This window comes from Liolophura sinensis, chromosome 6 (assembly GCF_032854445.1).
Source record: "Liolophura sinensis isolate JHLJ2023 chromosome 6, CUHK_Ljap_v2, whole genome shotgun sequence".
Lineage (NCBI taxonomy): Eukaryota > Metazoa > Mollusca > Polyplacophora > Chitonida > Chitonidae > Liolophura > Liolophura sinensis.
In genome coordinates this window covers 53,974,865-54,002,425 of record NC_088300.1, presented here as the reverse complement: position 1 = coordinate 54,002,425, position 27,561 = coordinate 53,974,865, and the positions used below count along the sequence as shown (strand labels likewise).

The following is a 27,561-nucleotide window of genomic DNA, read 5'->3' as shown; positions in this document are numbered from 1 at the left end:
AGAGTTCATGTTTATGTATTTATGTAAGCCAACCACCGCTCAGATTTTTACTTTCGGTTTGACAGTTATATAAGTGCTGCTCTCGGACATAGTCACGGGGTAACTGAAAATATCGTCTATGATGCACCGCTGACTGCGACCTAAGGTAAGAATGCCAATCTGTAAAGCTTGTAAGATTTTATATCAGACTGGAAGTCCATGGTATATGCTTATCTCATGCAACACGCGGCACGTTTTGAACCTCTCAAACTGAGAAAATAGAAATTATGGCGACAGCTATTGAGGATGGCTGTGATGCATGTGACGTCCCGATGTTGTGGATGTTAATTGATTATATATTGCCCCAAATCAGAAACTTGGCAAGTTAAAAGTCCGTAGAGGATTTTTGATTGCATATAAGAATATAAGTGCCATGTATTGGAGGGTGGATGCTGACATATTAGTGATCAATTGGACAGGATCGTAAGACAGGTCACAATCTCTGGCTACCGCTGTTGTTTGAGTAGTCTATGACGTATGCACATTCATATATGAGTAGAGTAAGAAATTTGTGACTAAAAATAACTGTTAATAACATCACCAGTAGGATAACACCTGTCCAAACCATGTGGCTCAATCCATACAAGACATTCGGGACCGATTCCACAAAGCCATTACTTAAGTCAAAATTTAAAACCTCTTCAAAATGCTTAGTTTTTGGTTCTGAAAGTTGAAATTTCGGACACATTCGTCTTACGATAACATTGATCAGGTGAACATAATATTAATTTCTAAAGCTGAATAATAAGCTTTAAGATCGCATTTCAAATTTTGGCCTAGGTCAGATTACATGTAACGATATATTCGTACTTATTACAGTGGTTTTTAAGATAGGTCACAAGCTCGGACTGTTCTAGCTGTTTCGTTCATCCCAGACGTTTGCATATTTATTCCTCCATGGTAACCTCATTACTGAATGACAGAAAAAGAACATGTTCCTATTGGCTACACCACATCATATATTAGGCTCATCTGGTCGCCATTGTAAATTAACCTCAACGGCAGGCCAGCCAAAAAAAAAAAGGTCTCCTCACGTGAGAAATGCATGTTATCTCATTTTGTATGAAGATATCTGTATCAGTCCAACCATTGGAATGAACCGTCAGCTTGAGTATTCACCTTGAGTGACGTTCTGAATGATATTATTAATGACAGAAATAAGATAAAGCTGCATTAAATTCCTCACGTTATTGACAATATTTTCAGGACGCTTATCTGAACTCGGACTTTTTTTTTTTTACAATATTCTAATTGTATTAAAGATGTAGTGGCGTAGATTGCGACAGCAATACTTCCAGAATGCTTGTTTTTATCTCTGATTACATGTCATGGTGTAATTGAAAGGTTTAGGTCACAAAAGTAAGTCTTCTATAGGCATTTTTGAAGTTACCGTATACATAGTGATTTAATTTCAGCAGAATAATCCCAGTCCAAATTAACTGTCAAGAAATCCAGCCATACATAAATTTCGATTTTAAGACGATATTCATAAGTATTTTTTAAGAAGAAAAAAAAATCTCTGAAACCAACATTACCGCTGTGGACACCGTGGCATTTGTCATATAGCTATTAAAGACATACATAAGTGTAACTTATGTGTAAACATGTCTACCAGTACCTGACATGTCTGTGCATGTATGAGAAGTATATTCTTGTGGAGGGATGACACAAACGAGCTCTGAAGTTATGAAGAGCTCTGAATAGAAATACAAATTATTACGCTATTTGCATTGCCGCACTCGGTAACAATGAACTGACCTGGTTATATTCTTTATCGAGCTCACCATAAACAACTTTTCGTCGACCGACTAACGCTATGAAAGCACAATAAAACATCCATGTATGAGGGCAACACATCGGTGGACTGAAGACAGTAATGGTCCTGACTCCACTTGACCATGAAGTTATATTCCACGCCCTTCTGCTGTTATTTTATTTATTTATTTATTTGATTGGTGTTTTACGCCGTACTCAAGAATATTTCACTTATACGACGGCGGCCAGCATTATGGTGGGTGGAAACCGGGCACAGCCCGGGGGAAACCCACGACCATCCGCAGGTTGCTGGCAGACCTTCCCACTTACGGCCGGAGAGGAAGCCAGCATGAGCTGGACTTGAACTCACAGCGACCGCATTGGTGCCCTTCTGCTGTACGAATATAGGCCTACATGTACATATCCCAGGCAGATAAATGAAATTTTACATTAAGTTTTCTTAAAACAAATCAAGAAAAACGTTATTTATAGTCCATGGTACAAAACAAGGGAAATATTAACCATAGGCAACTTGCAAGGTACATACCCGCTGTTTAAAACTAAAGCCCGTTAATTATTTCTTCTACAAGTGCATGTTCAAAGCAGGAAAATATCCAAATCAAATAACATGACACTAATAATACGCCACCTGTCGTACTATTGCACTTCACGGTGGTTCTCTTAGTTGGGTGACAACCATGCCACGCAAATGAGTAGCGGTATTGAAATGTACATGACTATCTCAATTAAACCATATTTAACTACAGTGACATCAAGATATCGTGTTATCTGGCGCTCTTAGCGTCAGGCCAACTCGATAGCTTGGTTGGTATGACAACGTAGATCGAAGTTGACACGGGTCGGAGTTCATGTATTGTGCAGGTTTACTTTCGGTTTGACGGCGTTATAAATTCTCACTCGCTGGATGATGAGGGACTGAAATTTTGATTGGCAATGCTATTGTCTTGAATGTGATATAAGGCAAGGATACATCGGGGTTCAAGTCCTACGGAAAGCTCATCTGATGTTGGACAAACCTGATGAAAACTGTGTGGTCTTACACTTCGCAGGACGCCAAATTGAGATGGAATGAGACAGTAATGACGACCTGCGTATTAAAACGGCGCTGTGGAATGTACAGCACATGAACTTGTGACCATCAGTAAAAATATTTTTTTTTGTTGGGATTTTTTTTATTTCTCTCTTTGAAATTCCTATTCTTTTAATTAGGCAGAAGAAAAATAAAACTAAATTCCCTACCAACTGACCCAATTTTTAGCTCACCCATTGACGTCGGCTTCCAAAGACAGGGAATGTGGTGTTGAGGGGAATGTAAGGGGTTGTATCTTAAAACTTAGTTTCACTGAGCTCACAAGCACATTCGGCACAATAGCATCAGGAGAACGTTCCATAATTGATGTGCTGTGTGTTTATTAATATTCTGATTGCTCATGTAATTGCATAAATAGTAACATTTTACAGGCACCCTAGAACCATGGCTTAAGCAGAATTAGGGGTAAAAATGCGGTGATATGTAAATTACAATTTATTAGACGTCACTGGTCTAGAAGTACAGGTATTCAAAATGCTGTGTTGTCATCACATATAACACACAACAACATTAAAACGATGCAAAGGGACAAAAAAGCACAGTGACATGAGGGAATGTGAAATGGTTGATGCGCTGTGTGCATGTAAATTATCGTAAATTGTAAACACCATAAATTACAAAATTCATGATTTCCCTTTAAAATTAAAATGCATGTTGAAGTAAATGTGTCAGTACTTTGTGTATTGAGCTGAAGTTTTGCATTCTTTGTACCTTGATACCAAATCTTATGTTTCTTTATGTGGGTTCAACACAATTTTTAGCCCGCCTGTGAAGAACAGGCGTAGCTTATGTCAGCGTGCAATAATAAAAGAAGCAATTTTAAGCAAAATATTAGGGGTGGTATCTTAAAAAGTACTGCAGGTATTGAGCTCAAGGCTTGCACACATGTGAACCACAATAGCATGAGGGGAATATTTCATCGTTGATTGGATGTGTGCATATTAAGTACCGAAAATTACTGAATTCCTGACTTTGTGTATTTTGTATTAGAATCAATGTTAAACAAAATGTTAGGGTGGTATCTCAAAAAGTATTGTATGTATTGACCTGACGTTTTACATGCATATAAAGCACAGTTACGTAAGGGGGATGTTCCATCACTGATGCTCTGTGAGCATATTAATTACCCTAATGTACTAAACTCACAATTTCAGTTCTCTATGCAATTGGGCCGAAGTTTTACATTCAGGTGTCTTGTACAGGTGAGTTCTTTGGTAGCCTTGCGCCCAATTCCAAGTTCCGATCAGGATGGCAGGATGATATACCCATGGTTGTACCGGGTATGATGGCCGGACTGTCCATGTAAGGTCCGGTCACGATAGGCGTAGGATATTCAGCTAGGATCCGGCTGTACTGTAGGTATAAGATGGATAAACAGAAGGGATAATGGACGGACCAGCGGATAGACAGATGCACATCATTTTCATCCATGTAAGGGGCTCATTTGAGTTTGCCCAATGCATGGTGCGGGTGATAAAGGCTGTTACAATATACATGTACATTATACAGGTGTTGACGCATTGATTTCATTTTCTGTTTAGGTTACACAATGGAGAGCTCAGGCTCCGAAGAAGAGCTCTCGGACATGAAGAGACCTCCTCTGGTGAGGGACTTGAGAGCCATCCTGGAGGAGTATCCTGATAATGGGCAGATATTTAAGGTTGTTACTCTTTTATCTCATTATAAGTTAGATCATAGAGTATGTCAAAATTATGTCACACTATTTGCACTGTAATGCACATTGATAAAATCACAGAAACAGTTGATCTTACTATATTTTATTGCTTATACATGTAGTAATGCATTCTGGTGAAACAAAAAGTTCTGTAGTGAAATTCCTGAGATATATGCCAGTAAAACAGATGTGCGTACAGTTTTAATAAGGATGAGGCAAAAATCAGAACCTGCATTCTGATGCTCCAAATTTCACAAAAATGTGAGTTAATTGCTTTCCAACCAGCCATGTGTCCTTTCACCTCTAAGCGTATCCAGCAGACGATGAATTAGATGGGCAATTTGAATGCAAAAAAAAAAAGAGAAGAAGAATGGAGGCAACACTAATTAGAGTGATTGTTTTAAATATCTGAACTTTCATTCTTCATTCGACCTCGACATTTTGTCAGGTTATTGCGGAATCCATTTTGACAAATTGACTGATCCAGAACAGGTGCAGGTCGATCTTGGCAAGATGCCTGCAACATCATGACCCGTATATGACAACATATTTGCCCTTTTCATAAATTAGTGTGATCAACCTAGTCATGGGTTTGTGTATTCGAACTGTTCTCGAGTTTGTGTAATCAAGCTCTTCGTGAGTTAGTGTGATCAAGCTGTTTATGAGTTAGTGTGATCAAGCTGTTCATGAGTTAGTGTGATCAAACTGTTCATGAATTAATCTGATCCAAATGTTCATGAATTAATGTGATCGAACTGTTCATGAATTAGTGTGATCAAACTGTTCATGAGTTAGTGTGATCAAGCTGGTCATGAATTAGTGTGATCACACCATGATCAAGCCTTTTATTAGTTAGTTTTATCAAGGCTTTCATGAATTAGTGCGATGAGTTCTCGTGGACAAGCTGATCATGAGTTAGTTTAATGAAGCTTTTCATTATCTAGTAGGACTAAGCTGTCATGTCCTAAGGTATTAAATGTGATGAAACTGATCATGAGTAGTGTGATCATATGTTAATGTCATTAGGCTGTTCATAAATTAGCGTGATTAAGTTGTTCATAAGTTAGTGTGATCAAGGTGATCATGAAAATGTGATGAAGGTGTGTATAAGCTAGTATGATGAACCTGTGGATGAGTTGGTTTGACAAAACTGTGCATGAGTTAGCTTGATGAATCGAACATGAAATAGTGTGATGATGAAGTTGTACATGAGTTAGTTTAATGAACCTGTATGTGAGTTTGGTGAAGGTTTACGTAAGTTAATTTGAAGAATCTGTAAGAGTTGGTTTCATGAATCTGTAAGAGTTGGTTTCATGAATCTGTACATGACTTAGTGTGATGATTTATTTATTTATTTGATTGGTGTTTTACGCCGCACTCAAGAATATTTCACTTAGGTGAGTTAGGTTAGCGCGCTAACCGACTGAGCTACGGAGGCCCCTTAGTGTGATGAAGCTGTGCATGAGTAAGTGTGATGAAGCTGTGCATGAGTAAGTGTGATGAAGCTGTGCATGAGTTAGTGTGATGAAGCTGGACATGAGCTAGTGTGTTGAAGCTGTATGTTAGTAAGTGTGATGAAGCTGTACATTACTTAATAGTGTGAGGCATCTGTACATGAGTTAGTGAGATGCAGCTGTGCATGAGTTAGTAGTGTGATGCAGCTGTACATGAGTTAGTCATGCGATGCAGCTGTACATGAGTAAGTAGTGTGATGTAGCTGTACATGAGTTAGTCGTGCGATGCAACTGTACATAGTCGTGCGATGCAGGTGTACATGAGTTAGTCGTGCGATGCAGCTGCACGTGAGTTAGTAGTGTGATGCAGCTGTACATGAGTTAGTTGGGCGATGCAGCTGCACATGAGTTAGTGGTGTGATGCAGCTGTACATGAGTTAGTCATGCGATGCAGCTGTACATGAGTTAGTCGAGCAATGCAGCTGCACATGAGTTAGTCGTGTGTTGAAGCTGTACATGAGTTAGTGGTGCGATGCACCTGTACATGAGTTAATAGTGTGATACAGCTGGACATGAGTTAGTCGTGCGATGCAGCCGTACATGAGTTAGTAGTACGATGATGTACATGAGTTAGTAGTGTGATGCTGGTGTACATGATATAGTGTGATGAAACTTTACATGAGTTAGTGTGATGAAGCTATGCTTGATGAATCTGTTCATGAGTTTGATAATGTGGTCAAGGTGTAGTGTGATACAGCTGTACATGAGTTAGTCATGCGACGCAGCTGCACGTGAGTTAGTAGTGTGATGCAGCTGTACATGAGTTATTCATGCGATGCAGCTGTACATGAGTTAGTCGGGCGATGCAGCTGCACATGAGTTAGTAGTGTGATGCAGCTGTACATGAGTTAGTCATGCGACGCAGCTGCACGTGAGTTAGTCGTGCGATGCAGCTGCACATGAGTTAGTAGTGTGTTGAAGCTGTACATGAGTTAGTAGTGCGATGTGTTTTACGCCGCACTCAAGAATATTTCACTTAGGTGAGTTAGGTTAGCGCGCTAACCGACTGAGCTACGGAGGCCCCTTAGTGTGATGAAGCTGTGCATGAGGTAATAGTGTGATGCAGCTGTACATGAGTTAGTCATGCGATGCAGCCGTACATGAGTTAGTAGTGCGATGCAGCTGTACATGAGTAAGTCATGCGATGCAGTTGTGCATGAGTTACAGTAGTAGTAAGATGCAGCTATACATGAGTTAGTGTGATGAAACTTTATATGAGTTAGTGTGATGAAACTGTGTCACAGTCAGAGCGATAAAGCTGTCCATAAGTTAGTGGGATGAAACTTTACATGAGTTAGTGTGATGAAACTGTGCATGAGTCAGAGTGATAAAGCTCTCCATGAGTTAGTGTGATGAAACTTTACATGAGTTAGTGTGATGAAACTGTGCATGAGTCAGAGTGATAAAGCTCTCCATGAGTTAGTGTGATGAAACTTTACATGAGTTAGTGTGATGAAACTGTGCATGAGTCAGAGTGATAAAGCTCTCCATGAGTTAGTGGGATTATAAACCTGTCTGTCTATCAGAAGTTGGACATGAGTAGGTCAGCAAACATCTTATTAAACTGTGCATTAGTAAGTGTAATCAGGCTGGCGTCATGTAGATTAAAGTGTGGTATTAACACTGTCATTTTAACAACTGAGAGAAACAGTCAGAAATATATTGGGTTAAACAGTTTATGCTAAGGATTATTTATACCACTGTTTACACATGCAACCAACGCTGGCATCATTTAAGGTTGGATGAGTGCTTCTAATATTGAGGTGCCTGAACCCACAAGGTTCCCTGACAACCACACCATTTTACAAACCAAGCCTGTTAATACCTTCGTTGCCACTGGACACCGGATACCGTGTGGTCTTTCCACAACCACTACGTACAATGCATATACTTTTTCAGGAGTTGATACAAAATGCAGAAGATGCTGGAGCTTCCCAAGTCAGGATTATTTATGACAGTTTTGGTGCAGAACGCGAGACAAGTTCCTGTCCTCATTTTCAGGTAATAATTTGGGCACTTTGTCATTATTTTATTCATTGAAGAAGGTTGAAAAAAATTCCATTCATTGAAGAAGGATAAAAACCTTTTAATAACTTGTTGTCAAAGAAATAAAAATGTAACAGATTGCAGGTGAATTGAATGTTCATAATTTTTCAGGATTGTCTGCAGTAAGATTACCTCCAATGTGGGACTTTAATGAGTAGATAATGCGTCCGTGTCAGCACATCTCCCCCAGTTATGATTACGTTTTCATGTGAGGATGTGCATTTCTTATTTGGGTTGCACAGCATCATCCCATAAATGCATGCGTTCAAGTATCTGCAACTTACTTGGTTTTGTTGCAGGGACCAGCTATATATGTCTGCAATAATGCCAGATTTACGGAGGAAGATTGGGAGGGAATTAAGATGTTGCGCAAAAGTGTCAAAGAGGTGGATCGATTGAAAGTTGGCCGCTATGGACTGGGATTTAAGTCTGTGTTCCACATAACAGGTACATGCACATGGTTTTTCTGACAAATTACCTTTATGACAAAAGGTCACATTATGACAAAAGATCACATTATGACAAAAGATCAGTGAAATGATAATGGAAGTAATAATATCATTTCTTCACTCCAGCGACTGTATTATTTTGGTGCTGCCATTGTGCTGCCATTAAGCAAAAGAATAATTCCAGGTAGTTTCCAGACTAGTCTCCTGCTAATAAAATAAACCGATCGCAGAAGAGACTGCATATGAAATCAGATGCATATATTTACATGTATACCCAGGGAAACAGTATACATCCAGACAATTATCCATGAGGTTAAGGCCTGCTCTTTCTGTATACGCCTAGATTTGTCCATGTCAATTTCTTCAGCTCTCACAGCTCAGAGTATGTCAGGTACATGTCTCTTATGAATGGCAATGCCTTTCAATGCGCCCATCCTGCATGGTTCCCCCCACCCCCACCCACCCAAACCATGAATATAACTGTTTGCGTAAAAATGAAATATTCTTGAGTATATATTTATATATGCATCAATTTTTTTTCAGATAACTTGCATAAGGACATTAACTTTATATTAACATATGTTGGGTGACTTTGTCCCTTTTCCCATTTGAAGTAGCAAAATTTGCAATTATCTTTTTACAAAAAGAGATAACCATACCTCCAGTGGTTATTTGAAAAATGTGCACATAAGTGTTTCTTTCTGTTGGTTTGATAGGATGATTCACTCTGGTGTTCAGCATAATGTACGTGAGAACAGATTAAAATAAGAATTTTTCATTAAAGTTTGATAGAGACTTGATAAGACAGTGTCTTGTATAATATTGCAGATGTAACTCTTCCCCTAAACATGCTAAATATTCAGGGAGGTTATCAAGTTTAAAGGCAAACGTCAGGTACACAAAGTGAAAGTTGTGATTCTTATTTTTTGTTTTTTTTTTATCCTTGAAGACTTCCCAAGCATCACCAGCGGGGACACTCTGCTTCTTCTTGATCCAAGCAAGCCAGAACACAGAGTGTGTGCGACCTATCGGCTTTCTAACCTGAAGAGCAAAACAGTGCAGCGCATGAGACAGGTGTTTGGGAAAGTGCTGGATATGTCCAGTTTGGATAGAGCTACAACAGATGGCTTTGATGGAACTGTGTTCCGATTCCCATTACGACAGTCTTGCTCTGAACTGTCACCCGTGGTTTATGATGATGGAAGAGTGTGTGATCTCCTAAAATGTTTCAGAACTGAGATGATGATAGTTCTTGTCTTTCTAAAGTCTCTGGAGTGTGTTGAAATTTGGAGTCCTCAACAGGGGAAGGCGACCCCCAAATTGTCCTTCAGTGTTTGTCTTACTGATGAAAGTGCAAAACAACGAAAAGATCAAAAAGAGATCCTTAACCAGGCTTTGGCAGCAGAGCCAACCTCAGTATGGACAAGTTCAGTGAATTGTGAAGTCAAAGATCATTCTTCTGGACTGAATTTTCGTTTGAACTGGACTGTGAAGTCAATAAAGTTGGGGAGAGATGAAATGTCTTCTTCCCTGAGGGCTCTGTCAGACGATCCTGCCCTGTCCTATCCACCATTTGTGGGAGTTTCTGTCGTAGATGTCCCATTGTTGACAAGAAAAACCATTCTGGACATGAAATTAATGGAAACTGCTCTACAAGGTCATGTGTACTGTTTTCTACCCCTCCCTCTTCAGCATAACAGTCTGACTGGACTCCCTGTGCATGTCAATGGGTATTTTGCTCTCAGCTCCAACCGACACCATCTAAAATGGCCAACAGCAGATGAGGAGCACCAAGGCTGGGACAGCCAAAGGGATAAATCTTGTCGCTGGAACCGTGGTCTGTTGACAGAAGCTGTCCCAAAGGTTTACTCTTTGCTGATTGACGAGTTGATAGAGACCTCCAAGAAACACAAAAATCCAAAGGACTATGTGCAGGCTGTTTACAATGCATTCCCCTCAGTAGGGTCTGCGTCCAACATGTGGGTGGGTGTGGTTCAGGGCTTCTACGAACACATTCTTACCAAGCCATGTTTCTTCTCAGAAGAAGGTGGGGGCAGATGGGTGACGTTCAGAGAAGCTGTGTTTTGTGAGGACAAGTCAGTTGTTCCAGAGGAAGTTTTAGGAATTCTAAAGCATCTGGGAATAACAGTGACTTGTGTGCCAGAAGGTCTATTTGACACAGTCCGTCATTTTGTTGGGAATAAAATGGAGCAGGTCACAACAAGATTTGTTAGAAATGTGCTGAAGAAAACCTTAGCATATAAACAAGAGAGTCATTTCCAAAAGCTGCACCTTCTGAACTTTATCATGGAGGATCTCGTAGAAAACAAAGACTTTGATGACCTGTGGGGAATAAGACTTCTCCCACTGTCTGATGGTACTTTCACAACATTCCAAGACCAGGTAAGAATGAATGGCTTTAAGTCATTTGTTAGTTTTGTAAGAGGTTTAAGCCTAAAAAAGGACATTGTCCCTACATCATTCGTGATTCTTGATTGCCACTGGCTGATCAAGTGGGTTAAAATGTTGACATACACTTGTCAGAACTTCACACCATGCCCACTAGGGGTATATGAAATTTTAACCTTGCATAGTTGAATTACTGAGCAGACTGGCGTCATTTTTCTTTGTGATACTAATATTATACCCAGTGTATCTAAATTACTGCGCAGACTGACATTTTTCTTTTTGACCCCGCATTCCATGAAACACCTAGGGTTTAAATCCCCATATATCTTTCTGAACATGCGGATAATTTATATTATTATACCACATATAGTTTGTTATGACACGCCTGGGATATGTCATGCTATGATGCAGTTTGTATGACGTCACTTCTCGCCTCTCCGTCTGCAGCTATCCTGAAAGGAGTGCTTTATATTATTTAACTGCCGAGTTCTGAGCGAAATCTCGTGGACACAGATGTCTTGACTGTGTGATGTACCGGTATTCTGGTCTGGATACGCTGTGTATCTCCTGGTGTGTTCCTGGTCAACAGGGAGGGGGGGTATTCATGGGACCAGTGAATAAAATTATACACATAAAGACCTGGCCACCACAAGTTGTGTGTGTGTTTCGTTCATTTCCCACGTCACATTAGGGAGGTGGGTAAAATGGAATCACCCTGCCTGCCCATGCGTCTGCGTGTAGACACAATTTTGTCCATATGTCTCCCCCCAAATTACTGTGCAGATTTTGATAACACTTCGTTGAGGGAGGGAAATACTCATCTTCCTGTGAACAAGGTTGATACTCGCTATAGGCTCTCTAGTCACCCTTACTTTTGCTGTTTCTGAAGTCAGTTTCTGAAGACTTTTCTATGTACAGTAATGGCAATGCAGCTTGCATACTTCTGCCAATTACTGATCGACCATAATAAGTGTGTATTTCCTTGTTTCAAACCAAATGCATGTACATTCGGATCAGATTTATTCACTCACACAACAGTATACAACAGCAATAAGCAGTGCTGTGAACGGTGATCGATGTTCATTTACTGAAACCAACGGGCAGGGGAAAGCCTCTGTGCTATCAGGCGCTACTCTGCGGTGATAGCGAAAGAGGCCACCTATGTGGCCTACCTGTATTCAGGGGTGCATAGTTTTTTTCCACTGAAATTGAGGGGTTTTTTGTTCCGACATACCATTTGAGATACAAAAATTGAATATTTTAGTACGTTACTATACTTCACTGACTGAAGTAATTATCACTGCCTATATAGGAACTCAAGCTGGCTCCTATGGCTAGTTGATACTGGTGTCAGAGGAAGGAAACCAGTCAGACCGCGTGCGTTCACATGCAGTCATTCGCGCAACGCTAAGTCATAAATAGAACGACCAGAAGCCGAAGTATGTCAAATTATCGGTGAGAACCTATTGGCAGAGACTAAAAAAACTTACCATGTTTCATGTTTGATTTCATACGCCCTTCAGCTTCCAAAAATTGTACTTCTTAAATCTAATCAATGGAGAGGGTCATGAAAATATCTGTGAAAGAGAGATAACTCGTAACGCAGTTTGCTTCACGGAACTTTGAATATGTTCAAATTGAACTTTTGAATATTTCTTTCAAAACACGACCTCAAATTGATCAATTATAACCAGTTATTGAGTTTTTTTTATTGAAATGACAGACCGAATACTGGCTCTTCCCGACGACTTCTATGAACCCCTGATGTTGGTGTTGTTTCGCCACTTATTCCTATCATGCCTCAAAACAACAGCCCCACCTAAACCCACATGCATTTTCATGTCCACTGTGATCGTTACATTTCTCCATTCAAACTGGATGTACCATTAGTGCAATCAATGCACATCACAAATGGTTCATGAAACAATCTATATGAAGCCAAACTAAGTAACATTCTAGTCCGTACAAGTGTTAATGGATTTTCCGAATCATGTGAAAATCCTTTTGGGAAATATTGTCTCTAACCAACTTCAGCAAATAATGACTTTTGTGCCATTTGGATGTTCAAAAAAGTAAAAAATCCCACAGATATCTAATTAAATGCTGTTTGCTTCATGTACGCTTCAAAAGTCCAAGTCACAAAGCCACAAAGCCCATTTGATAAGTTGCATGCTAGCTGTTGACAAATTTCGAATGAAATTGAAATTGAAAATGTTTTGTACAGCACTATCTATAATTTGTGACCTGACATTTGCTACATTTCATTGTATAGAAATGAGTATATAGTATATAATATTGTATATAAGCTAATAATACAGAATTAAATAAATATTTATTTTCATTCTTAGTTTGCTTCCTATCACTTTCATCTGGCTTCTATTTGCAATAATCAGGATAGCAACATCTTTATATACATTTATCACACAAGTGCTTCCATACAAATTGCCTGTGATTTTAATGTTGCAAAGTATAGTTTTGTGTTTATCAAATTGAAACGAAAAAAGTCTTGGCACTGCCAGGATTTGGCCGCTCAGAAATAAAACTTTTATTTTAACAGAGAGAGGAGACCAAGTTCAGTGCCACGAAAACCTTTGACAGATGCTTGTTCCCAGGGTTAGAAAATCAGTTTTTGACTGAATCTTCAATACATCAATTTCCGGATGGCCTGAAAAAGAAACTGAAGATCTTAATTCAGTCAGGTATGATGTTTGTGGGAATGTTTAGGGGTTCAAACCTTTGGCTGGAAGCCCTATTGTATCTGTTTAGATTATTAACTTGCCTGCACTTAGTTAGGAGAGGTTGTGTGAGAGGGAGATTAGATGCTTTCGGTGGCAGTGTTTTGCACATGTAACAGTTTCTTTGATTCTGATTGTTTGTTGCTGGCATGCAAAAACTGCTCAAAATATTGTTCAGTTTTCATAACATTTTACATGAAACTCACAGGTGATACTTAGAATATACAAGTTAACAAACTAGCCTGGTTTATTCATAAGTTTTTGCAGATTGAGGGTTTTCTTTGATTGTCTTTGGTCCATGTGCAATAACCTCTAAATAATATTGCTCAATTCTGTTTAAAAAATTGTGTGTGCAGAGGCATTGTATGGTTCTCATTCAAATCAAGCGAGGAAACCAGGTTGAAAAGAGAATGGCCATACAGCAGTTCTATATGTACAGGGTCATGTTTTTTTTAATTTGCTCATAGCTTCCCAACCAACTACAGGAGAATCATATGTTCCATTGAGTACATGAAATCCATAGGTTACTGTATATTCCGCGTGCAAGGCGCTCGTGGTTGGGGCATATCTTCTGATCTATCAGACATTCATGTGTTTGTACATTATACTTGAAGTTTCTCTACATTATACTTGAGTATACATATGTTGTATAATAGTCAACAGCAGGGCATTAGTACCCACAGTCATTGATTCTAGCTCATCTTCCATTCTTGTTGCTATTTTCTGGCACATTTGCATTTGCAGGTAGTAAACTAGAATTTACGTCACTGTTACCTTATGCAACCATTTTGACTTATTTTCTGTTGGTTAATTCAGGGAAGACACAACTGAGACCTGTCAGGAAGGATGACTTCCGAAAGCTTATAGAACAGGTGACTAAGATCTTTGGTGGACAAAATAGGGAACGTATCAAGCTGTGGATGACCAATGTCTGGAAGGCATTGTGCTCAGAATTCCCATCTAACCTTCGCGAGTTTCAAGGACTAACCCTTCTGCCCATCTCAGCACCATTTGGAGTTACTCTTGAAAAACTTCAGTATCCTCCAGTGAAAGTCCTAAAGAGATATGGCAGGACAGTTCTGTCAGGTGTTGTGGAATCTGTTGTTAAGAAAATGGGCGTCCAGGTGTTGACAGAAGTTGTACCAGAAGTGTTGAAGCACCCAAATGTTATTGGTGTGTTTGTCCTTGAGCCGACAGCCAGCTCAGTTCTGCAAGCTTTGTCTACTGCGAGAGACTACACCCATGACACAATGGACCTGTCACTATCAAAAGAGCAGAGGTCAGAATTTGTGACATTCATTGCCAGTTGTGACAGACTGTTTACACTTCAAGAACACGGACTCCTTACTTCTCTTCGATTATTTGAAGCTGTTGGCCCTAATGAAAATATCAGCCATGTTTCTGTTCAAGAACTGCAAAAGTCTGCTCCTGAAGAGGTCATCCCGATCACCTTTCCTTGTAAACTGATAAAGTATGGATCATTGGCAGAAAAAAGCCTGGGTGCAAAGCTTGGCGTTCAGCAGCTTAACCGCGGAGATCTGGTGTTGCTAGTACTTAAAAAGATGCGGCTAGAGCCCAACATGTACATGCGTTCCCAGGTGATTCATTTCATGGAACATATCTTTTCCAATCGATCAGGTTTGAACAAAGAAGTTTGGGATTTGGTTGGAAATATTTCCTTTATACCATGTACAGATGATGAAAGAACGCTGCGAAAGCTATCAGAGTTGTTTGATCCGACAATACCTAAACTGAGGGATCTGTTTGTGGGAGAAGATGTGTTTCCAGGCAAAGAATGGGAAAACTATACACCCATACTTCGGAGTCTAGGCTTAAAGAGTAGGCCAACAGAACAGGATCTACTTTCCTGTGCTGTAAAGCTGGAAAACATGCAGACAGAAAAAGAACACGACGTGCTGAACCGAAAATGTCGTGCAGTAATATCTGCCATAGCGGATCGGACTGATCTGTCATCAAGAATTGTGGATAAACTTAAAACAGTGGCAATCTTGCCAATTAAGAGAGACAGACCAAGCCATTTTCCACAAAAAATGCCTTGGTTTTCTTCAACTAGATTTCTAGCTAAACCTTCAGAGGCAATGGACAAAAGATATCAAAATTTGATTGGCTCAGTTATGCCAATTACAGTGTTGCCAGATGATCTGACACAGACTCAAAAGTCAAATTTGGTGCAGATGTTAGAATTGAGTCGCCCTCCTTCATTATCCAAGCTACTAGAACAAATGAAGATCACTATGAGGAATTTCGATCCAGATAATGTGGATTTCTTCGTAACGGCTGTGAAAAAAATTTACAGAGAACTTCAGAAATTCAGTTATCAAGCTATTTGGTCAGAAATGAATGACCAAAAAATTGATCGCAAGTGGATTTGGAATGGTAAAGAATTTAGTTCTTCTCAAAAGATCTATGTTGAGGAAGCAAATGAAGACCTGGATCTGGCACCATACATGGTGTGTCTGCCGGTAGATATGCGTGATTTGAAGGATTTCTTCTTGTCTTTTGGGTGTCATAAAAATCAGGATCAAGAGATGATGTTAGACGTTCTTCATATGATAGAAAAAAAGTACTCAAAGCCAAAAGCAAGACAAAAAGCAAAGGTACATCGTGATATCCAGATTGTTCTCAGGATGTTACACCACTTGTCAGCCTATGTTGAGGAAGGAAATCTGCTGGAAGCAGCCAGGATTTTAATTCCGGTGGAAGTTGCTGGTAAAGACGAATATTTCAAAATGATGCCAGCCAACCAGTGTGTTTATTATGACTCTTCCGAGTGGATCAGTGTGGAGGACATTTTAGCCGATGATAGAGACTTGCACATTGTACATAGAAATGTCCCACGTGAACTTGCGTATTCCCTGGGAGTGTCACCCCTCATGGACAAATTGCTTGATGCTCAGGAATTAGACATGAATTACGGCCAATTAGAACCCCTGACTAGACGCCTGAGAAACCTAATACAGCATTACACGGATGGGGTTGCAGTCATGAAAGAGCTTGTCCAGAATGCTGATGACGCCGGGGCAACTAGAGTGTGTTTTCTGTATGATGAACGACAGAATGCAAATTTCCGAAATCGACTGATACATGAAAACATGGCGGAGTGCCAAGGCCCAGCGCTTTGGGCCTACAACAACGCAGTGTTCACGGATGAAGACTTTCAGAACATCACCAAAATAAGCGGGGCTACTAAGCTGTACAAAGCTGCCAAGATTGGTAAATTTGGGTTAGGATTCAACGCAGTGTACAACTTAACAGATGTGCCAAGTTTTGTTAGCAGGGATCTTTTTGTCATCTTTGATCCTCATGAGACTTTTCTTGGCAAACCTGGATTAAAAATGAACATTAGGAAAAACAGAAGAATGGTTAATCAGCTGAGAGAACAGTTTCAACCATATAACGGTGTATTCGGTTGTGACTTTGACACAGAGGACGCTTTGAATTTCCAGGGAACGCTGTTTCGTTTTCCACTGAGAACGTCTGACCAGGCCGACCGAAGTCAGATCAGCAATCTACACTACAGTCACAGAGAAATGATCAAACTGTTGCAAATGTCTTTAGAATGTGCCGGGAATTTACTCATGTTCACCCGAAATGTGACAAACATCAAGTTTTTCCATCTGTCAAGTACGGAAACTGATGCATCAACACAAACTCCGTTGTTTGAAGTTTCTAAGTCAAATACTGACCATATGATAATGGTTCAAATGATTAACAACATAGAAAAATGTGAGAAGCTTAATTTGAAACCGGCATGTGAAAGAAAAACTGAAGTTACTTGGTTTAAGGGTAATTCAAAGGGGGGTCAAAGAGTTTCTCATTTTCTGTCAGTAAACCGAGAAATGGAAGCCCTTCATCCTGAAGGGAGTGTGGTCATCCCAGTTCAAACGACAGGGAATCAGTCTTACGAAGCCATACCTATTGAAAAGAGCCCCACAGGATTTTTAAAACACGGGCTGGTCTATTGCTATCTGCCATTGCCAATACCCACAAAACTTCCTGTTCTGATCAACGGAAGTTTTTCTGTGACATCTGATCGACGTCGTCTGTCTGAAAAAAATGTCGATGAAAAGAAAAACCTTGGGAGCGAGTGGAATGAAATTCTCCTTGAAGACTCATTGGCAAAATCCTATATCAACGCCCTACAACTGCTAGCAGCCAAAGGGCACCAGCAGATGTTCGAGCTATGGCCAACAGAAACAAACTGCGACGCTTACCTGGAGCCTCTTCTTCGCGGATTCTATGGCTCTCTGTCATCTGATCAGCAAGAAATACTTCCAGGCAGAGATAGGTTCACCAACATGCAAAATGCTGTATTCCTCGAAAGCAAACTTCGATTTGATACTGGGAAGACCGGACAAGTGGCGTTTGAAGTTTTTAATAAACTGGTCAAGAAAACAGAAAATATAGCCGTCGACCTCCCCGAAGATATCCAAAAATGTTTTTCTAGGTTTGGACGAAGCCAGCTTGTTGATAAAAACACATTCTCTATTCATCAATTTTTCACGAAACTTTTCCTGCCAAGAATAGAAGAAATAGAACCCGAACAGAGAGATGTGTTGGTGCTTCATGCTCTGAAGGGTAGAGACCCAATCCTATTGAGAGCTTTGAAAGAAACACGTTGTATTCCGGTGGACTACTGTGGATCACTGTGTATGCCCTGTGATCTGATACATCCAGAGGGAGAAATAGCTTGCCTCTATGATAATTCGGAAAATCGATTTCCTGTGGGAAGTAAGATCACGTTCTGTAATCCCCTGATGCTGGATGTCCTGAAAGACTTAGGAATGTTAAAGGACATCTTGCCTCCGGCAGAAGTTCCAGGTAGGGCAAGTACAATTGAACGACTAAGTCAGCATCAGCCAGATAAAGCTCTCAGTAGGCTCAAAGCCCTGATTCGTGTTCTTGTGAAAATGAACTGGACAGATTCCCTGGATCTCTCCACAGATGACAAGGATAAGCTGAACACACTACGATTTCTTCCTGTACTGCACCGTCCTACACTTTGGCCTTCATCACTTCAGTGGAAAGCAGACGGGGGACCAACGTTTGAGTGTCCAAGAAATCTGTACCATGACAAAGGCATAAACCTCATAGGCTCTCAGAGATTGGTATTGAATTGCGACGGACTGGGATATGTTCCAGAGACTCTTCTGAAGAAGCTTGGAATATTAAGTGAAGTTTCTGCGGCTGACTTGATCCTGCATTTGCGTCATTTAACGAAAGTTAAAACATCTGAGCTCTCCAGCGATGAAATAAGTAATTTACAACAGATTTATGAACAGGTGTATTCCTTTCTGGAGAAGTGTTGCACAGAATCTGAAGAAATCCCGAAATGGACGAGGGAAATAACAGAATTAAACAGTATTTTTCATGAGAAGGAACACGTGTCTCCTCAATGTGTAGCCTTCAAGTTCAACTATAATTGCTCTCCGTTTTTGTTCAGGTTGAGTGAAAGGTATAGCAGACTGTACCCAAACACAATGCATTTACTTGGTGTAAAGGGAAACTTTAGTCGTTTTGATTGTGTGCATAGTCTTCAGGAGTTCTACGAGATATACAACAACGTCACACTTGATTTGAACACCATACGCCTTTTGAATAGGATGCTGACAGCTCTCGTTGAGACTGTAAAATCTGAACATGGTACCCTGTCAAAGGAGGATCTCAATGAAATAATGCTACCAGATAAAGATGGTAAACTCTGTTTGTCCGAAATGCTGTGCTTTGATGATTGTTCTTGGATAAATGATTCCAGTGGGGTGATGAGATACGTTCACAGTAGTGTCTCCCCAGAAACGGCTGAATTGCTGGGAGTAAAAACTAAACAGCACTGGTGTTTATCTCAGAATGCTGAGGGCTTTCAAATTCCGTTTGGTCAAAAGGAAGATCTTACAAACAGACTAAAAGGAATATTACGGGGTTATCCTTGTGATTCTACAATTATGAAAGAACTTCTGCAGAATGCGGATGACGCTGGTGCTACAGAGATACAGTTCATTAAAGACTGGAGATCTCACGAGAATAAGAAGATTTTTTCTGAAGAATGGAAGGAACTGCAAGGCCCTGCTTTGTGTGTGTACAGTGATGCAGCCTTTACTGACGAAGATTTGGAAGGAATTCAAAGTCTTGGGAAGGGAAGCAAGAGAGATGACCCTTTGAAAACGGGGAAATATGGAATTGGCTTCAACGTGGTTTACCATCTGACGGATGTTCCGTCTTTTCTGATCAAAAGGCAGACAGAGGAAATATTGTGTGCATTTGATCCAAATCGCAAATACATACCAAACATGTCTCCAATGTTGAGTGGCATGAAATGGCAAAATCTACCTCAGGTTCGAAAGCGATTTCCGGACTCGTTTGCTTGTTATCCGGAAAGTATTCTTAATCAGAATACCGTTGGTGCATTGTTCAGATTTCCTTTAAGAAACGCGAGTATGGCCGAAAAATCAGAGATCAAAAATGAACCAATATCGGTGAATAAATTGGACGATCTTTTTAAGGAATTCAAGAAAGAAAGTAAAGAAGCCTTGTTATTTACCAAAAATGTGCACTCTATCAAGATTATTGACGTAACGCAGGACGGAACTCTGAAAACGGTATATGAAATCAAAGCTAACTTGGACAAAGACAGTTTAAAACAGAAGAAACAAATACATCTGCAACGCCAAAATGTTATTACTGAATTACACTCAGGATTGTCTGTTGAAAATGTGACCACAACAGAGGTGAAATACCTCGTAGAAATACAGGAAGAGCAGACGTCAGAACGGTGGTTTGTGAAGCAAAGGATTGGGTTTGAAAATCCCAAAGAAGTTCCAGATGAGTTAAAGGTAGCCATCAGTCAAAAAACACTAAATCATTTGCCCATTGGTGGCGTGGCATTTCCACTGATAGAGACAAGACAGAGAAAATGTAAGGCTTTCTGTGGCCTTCCTCTGCCAGTGCTAACAGGACTGCCTGTGCACATTGATGGGGATTTTGCATTGGACTATGAACAACGAAGACACCTATACTATTCGCCACATGGAGATGTTAGAACAAAATGGAACAAAACTTTAGCTGAGCAGTTGTTAGCACCTTTGTATGCCTCAGGCATTGTGGATTTAAAAGAAGTACTGTTTCAAGCAACTCATTCAGTACAAGGTTCCATTGAGCAGTACCACGGATTTTTTCCACTAAATGAGAAGGCTATGGACCACTACTGGAAGGATTTGTGCTTAGCAGTTTACAAACATCTTGATTCCACATCCAGTCGTGTGCTCTGTGTGACACACAAAACCCTATCTGGGAAGGAGGTCGTGAAAAAATGGCTGCCGCCAACTGGACAACATGAACTTGAAGCATTCTTCAATACTTTGAAAACACAGTGCGACGAAACTGTGTCGGGTTTCTATAGATATGGCATAGTGGAAAGAGCTAGGGAAACGCCACTACGGTCTTCAACAATGGCGTCTCTCTTACTTGCGTTGGATTTCAATCTTGTCAGCACTCCCCTGAGCATTTATAAAAACTTTTGTGAAGCCAAAATTGGCGTAGAAGTGGTCTCACCAGAATCAGTTGTGATGTTTTTGCGAACATACTCAGGTAAATACCCTCTTTGCGTCATAGGCAACCTTCCATGTCCTTTAGAACATACAAGTTTCAAAACAGAAGGCACCTTCTTTGAACTGTTGTCATACTGCACAAAATATGACAAGCTGAATGAGTCCCTTGAAGGGCTACCGCTACTGTTGACCTATGATAAAACGTTGCAGGTTTTCAGAGAGTCGGAAAAAGTTTTTGTATCAAAACACTCACAGGTAGTTCCACATTCTGCCGGTAGCTTTCTTCACCACCGTGCTAGAATCATCCTTAGTTTGGATGATGAAAACCTGCCAAAGATCCCACAAGTGAAACAATTTAGAATCAAGGATTTCAGTACTCTGTTGCGGAAAGAGTTAGATGAGTCGGTTTTTGGAAGCAATGAACCCGTGTATTGGGATGACAGGACAGTGGTTGATAATTTCTGGTTGAGATCCGTGTGGCATTTTCTGACTGAAGAGATCATGCGTCCAAAGCAAAAAGAAGCTCAGAAATCGATGGAAGACATTCTATCGTGGTCTTTGTTACCTGCCACGAGGACACAAAAGGGAGAGAAATGCCTTTATCTGGTCCCTGTAAGATTTGCTGATCAAGTATTTATGGACAGTCATTTTCCAATTTCTGAGCATCTGCGTCAGGGAGGATTTTACATCTTTCACAGTTTAGATGAGAATGTTAGGACATTAAAGACTGATACACTTCCGGATGAATTGGTAGTTCATTTGTCCAATGTGGGAGGAATTCTGACGGGCATATCAAAAACATTGTCTTCGTCATTGAGAGCCAATGTCATCGATCTCCTGAAACCTGAGCTCTGCCAGGGAATTTTGAAGCATTTTTCAGATCAATTAGAAGAAGTGAAGAAGATCCCAGACCATAGGGCCCTTTTAGGACAGATGCCGTTGTTTGTGACAGTGTACAACGAAGGTATTGAGATAAATGGTGTTAAAGCAATAGTCTTACCGAAAACGGTTCCTTGTGTTGGTATGGAGAAATGGTCTCAGGAGGAATCGTTGGTACTTTTGAAAGAGAACATCCGGCTCATCAACCTGTACCGCTATTTGGAACTTGACAACTGTTCAGAAATTGATTTCTATTGTAAGTACATTTTTAAAGGGTTTGGCCGCCTCGACGAGAAAGCCAGGAGTGTTCATCTAGAATTCGTCCGAGATAATCTAATTAAGCGAGATGGAAATGTTAACTTATCCGATCTACAAATAGCCCTTCAAGAACTGTCATTCATTCCCTATAACCAGAAATTAGAGAGAGCATCATTCTTTTATGATCACAAACATTATTTGTTCAAGGCAATGCTGAAAAGGCACCAGTTTCTCCCGGAACCGTTTCGTGAAAATGAATGGTATTACATGCTAACTATGGCTGGGCTCACCAACAAAGTGTCGGCAGACATGTTTGTGAAACTGGCTAAACAGCTTGAGGAAGGTGGGTGCAATGAGCGAGAAGAAAAGACAATTCTTGAAAAATCCCAGTGCTTAATAAAGAATTTGTTTTGTGAACAAAAAGAAAATTCCGCTCTTCTTGAAAAAGTTAAAAATATAAAGTTCCTGGTTTCCAAGTCTGCGAGTCACGAGCTTCAAGCCATTGCTTTGTGCTACAAATCTTCCCCATCAATGACTTGTTTCAACAGTTCAGCATTGCCGGAACACCAAGATCTGGTGTGGTCAAGCTGTGATGTTTTCAGGGAGTATTGTGTGCCAAAAGACGAAAAGGAAAAAGAGAACATTTTGAACAGATTGGGTGTCAAAATAGAACCAACTCCCGAAGCAGTTGTTCAGAATTTGCGGAACATAGTACAGAGCATGAATAATGACAAACAACTGCAGAAGCATCAACACAAAACCTTGGACACACTGTTGAAAATTTGCTCTGGCATATACACGTTTCTTCAGAGTAAGAAGTTAAGCGAAGACCTGAAGAAAATACTTCATAACTTACCCTGTGTGATAATCAAGGATCACAGATGCTTTGCTAAACCAGACCAAGTGGTGGTGGAGCTGAAATCAGAGAATGAGATTACTCCATATTTATTTACGCTTCCTAAAGAGTTGGGCCCCTTTTGCGAACTATTGGTCTCTGTTGGTGTCAGTAACAACGTGGCCGTAAGTCACTACGAGAACGTTCTTCTTCGGATAAGAGAAACTTGTCAGGATAACGACCTTGAACCCAACGAAATGAAGGCAGCATTGAAAGCAATGAAAGGAATGTACAAGAAGCTGTGCAAGTCTGAAGGACAGGTTCAAATAGGCAAACTGTATCTTCCGGGAAAAAGAGGCGAAACCTGTGTCATTCAGAAGTCATGTGATATTGTTATTTCTGACAATTCTTATGTGGAGAAACGGGCTACTGGAGACCTCGATTTTGTTTTTTTGCTAAACCTAGATGAAGAAAATGTTGATAAGATAGACTTGTGGGCCAAACTTCCCGACAGCCACAGGCCCCGCCTTCTGTCAAGATTGGTGAAGGCACAGTTGACAGAGTCATGCAGGTCTGAGTGTCAGCAGACAGAAAAATGTCTGAAGCTGCAAAATGTGGTGTCCACGCCTGAGGTTCTACATGGAATCATACGTTTGATCAAACACTATAGGTTTGAGGAAGGACGCCACGACTGCACTGTGGAAATTGAGGAAGTACAGAGCTTTCTGTCATCTATCAGAATCTTCTGTTGCTCGGAAATTAGCACTTGTCTGATGTACCAAGGCAGTATTATCTCAAACAGTGAAGACTTTTCTCATCCACAACACTGTGAAGAAGTCAAAGGAGAAAATACATCTGAAATGCACATCGTTTTTATTGAAAAACTACTTGATGATGAATATGAATGTTGTATGCAGATCTGCAATTGCCTTTGCAATTACCACATGAAATTGCCACCCAAAGCATTGGTACTTATTATTAAGGTCCTTGTTCTTGGCTACAATCAGCGGTCTATTCATGACTACTTAAATCGGCAAGGAATTAAAGAGTTCCACATGAACGAACCTCTTCAGGAAAAGCCTGACCTTCCAATCCCTGGAAGTTACGTCCCTGTTAAATTTCATTTTTTGCTGGACCAAAGTTTCACATTTTTTGAACCTGGGCAGTACGTGGGGTATGAAGCGTATGACCCAATGCTGTCATCAGAAGATGGGGATGCAATATACATATATGCCATTGTCAAGGAAGTGTGTTCAGCGGCTGACGCTTCAGACTGGCAAACAGAGTACAAGATTGACATAGGCGAGATTATCACTGTTCCTGCCACTGACTTGTACGCATTCCACAGGAAACAGATATCTACCACAGGGGAAATAGAGGTCTTCTCAGGACACGCAACAAACACACACACACCTGACGCCACAGAGAGCAAATCTTTACAAGAGGTGAAAAGGGAAATTTTCAAATTGTTGAAAGACGCATGGCACAAAGATGAAATTACCAAGAAGAAGGTTTTGAAGAGACTGCTTCTGAAGTGGCATCCCGATAAAAATCCGGAACGGGAAGAGTTTTGTACTAAAGTGGCTCAGTATATACTGGCACTGGTAAAGAGGTTCGAAAATGGCGACTTTTCCGCGTTTGAAGAGGAAAATGACACCAGTGACACTACAAGGGGAGGAATATTCTACGCAGGAGGATCGTACGGAAATTTCTTCACTAAAGCAAACAGGAGAGGAAACCAGTATGGACAGAATTTCAGAGCGTTCAATAGCAGGGATACGACAGATGGCAGACGCTACCAAGGGTATTACGGTCACACCTCATCTAACTTCCCCAACCCCCAGCCGTCAGAAGGTCGCCGCTGGATCCGTCAGGCACAGGCTGACTTCGAAGCCATCGGGAACGACGAGGAAGGCCCGAAACCTTCGTATTCTTGGATTTGTTTTAAATGTCAGCAGGTAAGTAACCTTTATCAGATTTTTAGTCCAAGATTTTGAGCTTCCCTAACTGGGCAAAGCATTAACTAGACTATGGACGGCATGTTGAATTGTACACCGTGTAAATGTAGATCTCAGGTTTTGTCGAATCACAATGATTTAAATTGAGGCAATGTTCGTTGATGCATTATCTGCGTATTATTTACTGTAAATTACAAAATTTACGACTTTGCCTTTTGTGTGTTGGTATCCGTCTTAAGTTAAATGTTGACTAACTTAAGACGGAATGCCTGGAATGATCTCGGGATTTGTGTACCTGTAAAGCACAACAACATGAGGGTGATGTTTATTCATTGATCTAGGGTTTTGCATACTTGTAAAGCACAACATGAGGGTGATGTTTATTCATTGATCTCTGGTTTTACAGACTTGTAAAGCACAACAACATGAGGGTGATGTTTAATCATTGATCTCTGGTTTTGCATACTTGTAAAGAACAACGACATGAGGGTGATGTTTAATCATTGATCTCTGGTTTTACAGACTTGTAAAGCACAACAACATGAGGGTGATGTTTAATCATTGATCTCTGGTTTTGCATACTTGTAAAGAACAACGACATGAGGGTGATGTTTAATCATTGATCTCTGGTTTTACATACTTGTAAAGCACAACAACATGAGGGTGATGTTTATTCATTGATCTCTAGTTTTACATACTTGTAAAGCACAACAAAATGAGGGTGATGTTTAATCATTGATCTAGGATTTTGCATACTTGTAAAGCACAACAACATGAGGGTGATGTTTATTCATTGATCTCTAGTTTTACATACTTGTAAAGCACAACAACATGAGGGTGATGTTTAATCAGTGGTCTCGGGTTGTGGATACTTATAGAGCACAACAACACGATGGTGATGCTCAATCGCTGATCTCTAGTTCTGCATACTTGTAAAGCGCAACATGAGGGTGATATTGTGGCGTAAATTACAAAACATCAAGAGTTGGCGAGTGCTGGCAGGGAGTTGAACAGGTATCCTTATTAGTCAAATGCTTGATATTTCAACAAGGCAGTACTTTTGTTTATTTGAATAACTGTAGAGTATTTTCTCAATTCCAGGGGAAGAAGATGGCTTAGATTATGTAACAAAAATCTTAAAAGAATAGACATCAAATAACGTAACCTGAATTATTTAGTGGGAGGAATGGAAACAGACCGTAGACATTATTTGTTTACTTGCTGGGTTACTTTTCAAATCAGCTTCTGATTAGGAATTCTTAAGCAGCCATGGGATGCGTCATTATAGATCAACCGGAAACATGATGTTACGTGATGCATACCACGCGCACCTATGGTTTTGAAACAAAACAAGGTTCGAAGGATTTTAGCGGAATCAGACGCGTGCTTAGGTTATAGAAATAATTCGAGTCTGGTGGAATTTCCGAATAAATCTGATAACACGGCGGCGCTTTCGATTATCGCAATTTGCGTGATTCAGCTTTTTTAACTGCAATATCTCGGTTGTGCAACATCACAAAAATATAAAGTTGTACTTTTTTAACTTCCTCTGGTATACTTTAGCGATGAAGGTATACATTTGTTCTGGTGTTGTCCTTCCTTTTAAAGACAAAGAAAACACTAACTTGAAGTATATGTCAGATGAAGGGCCATTAAAACACTGTCCAGAAAACGATTTATTTTTCAGAATTTTTTAAACCAAGTGAAAACATATAGGATTCTACGGTTATCTATTGAATCTGGGAGTAATTGTAGCGATCTATCATTGTCATACGTCACGCCACTGGTCACAATATTTCCAGAAAAGACCTTCGTAGAATCCGCTGTTTAAAATGCAGTGTTGCAAAAAATGTTTCTTATAGTTGTAATGTTTCTTAAGACGTAAAATCTTTGATGTAACGGATAAATGTTAATGAATTTCATCATGTTATGACATATTTTTACAGGTCGCAGAAAAAGCCATGAAAGCTGTACTGTATAAGACTAATGCCAACCATAACGCTATCCGAGCCCATGAGTTGGGGGAAATTGCAGACGGCCTTAACGACCCCACATTGTTCCAACTTGCCCAGGAACTGGAAACGACGCTGGGATATAAGGGATACACTAGAACAAGGTATCCAGACATGCTGCACGGCCAACAGACACCATCCGATGTGTACACGTGGACTCAGGCTGAGACAAGCAAGGATCTTTGTGGGAAGATCCTTCATCACGTGTTAACAATCCTTCGCAATTGAAGAGATAATATAATGAAAAGGAACGGTGAAAATTACTCTAACTATTGTCACTGGTACGTAGGTGTCTTCGCATCGAAATTATGCTTTGGTTAT

The 27,561-nt window shown here is 40.2% G+C and overlaps 1 protein-coding gene across 1 annotated transcript; it reads left to right on the top strand.

The window, feature by feature from the left end:
* The first annotated feature begins 113 nt into the window (after window positions 1-113).
* LOC135467353 (sacsin-like) lies at window positions 114-27,468 on the top strand. The gene is made up of 8 exons (XM_064745124.1): window positions 114-145; window positions 4,447-4,565; window positions 7,994-8,095; window positions 8,440-8,587; window positions 9,539-10,992; window positions 13,556-13,697; window positions 14,550-25,228; window positions 27,148-27,468. The coding sequence occupies exons 2-8, from the start codon at window positions 4,455-4,457 to the stop codon at window positions 27,466-27,468; spliced, it is 12,957 nt and encodes a 4,318-aa protein (XP_064601194.1). The 5' UTR covers window positions 114-145; window positions 4,447-4,454.
* Window positions 27,469-27,561: the final 93 nt, after the last annotated feature.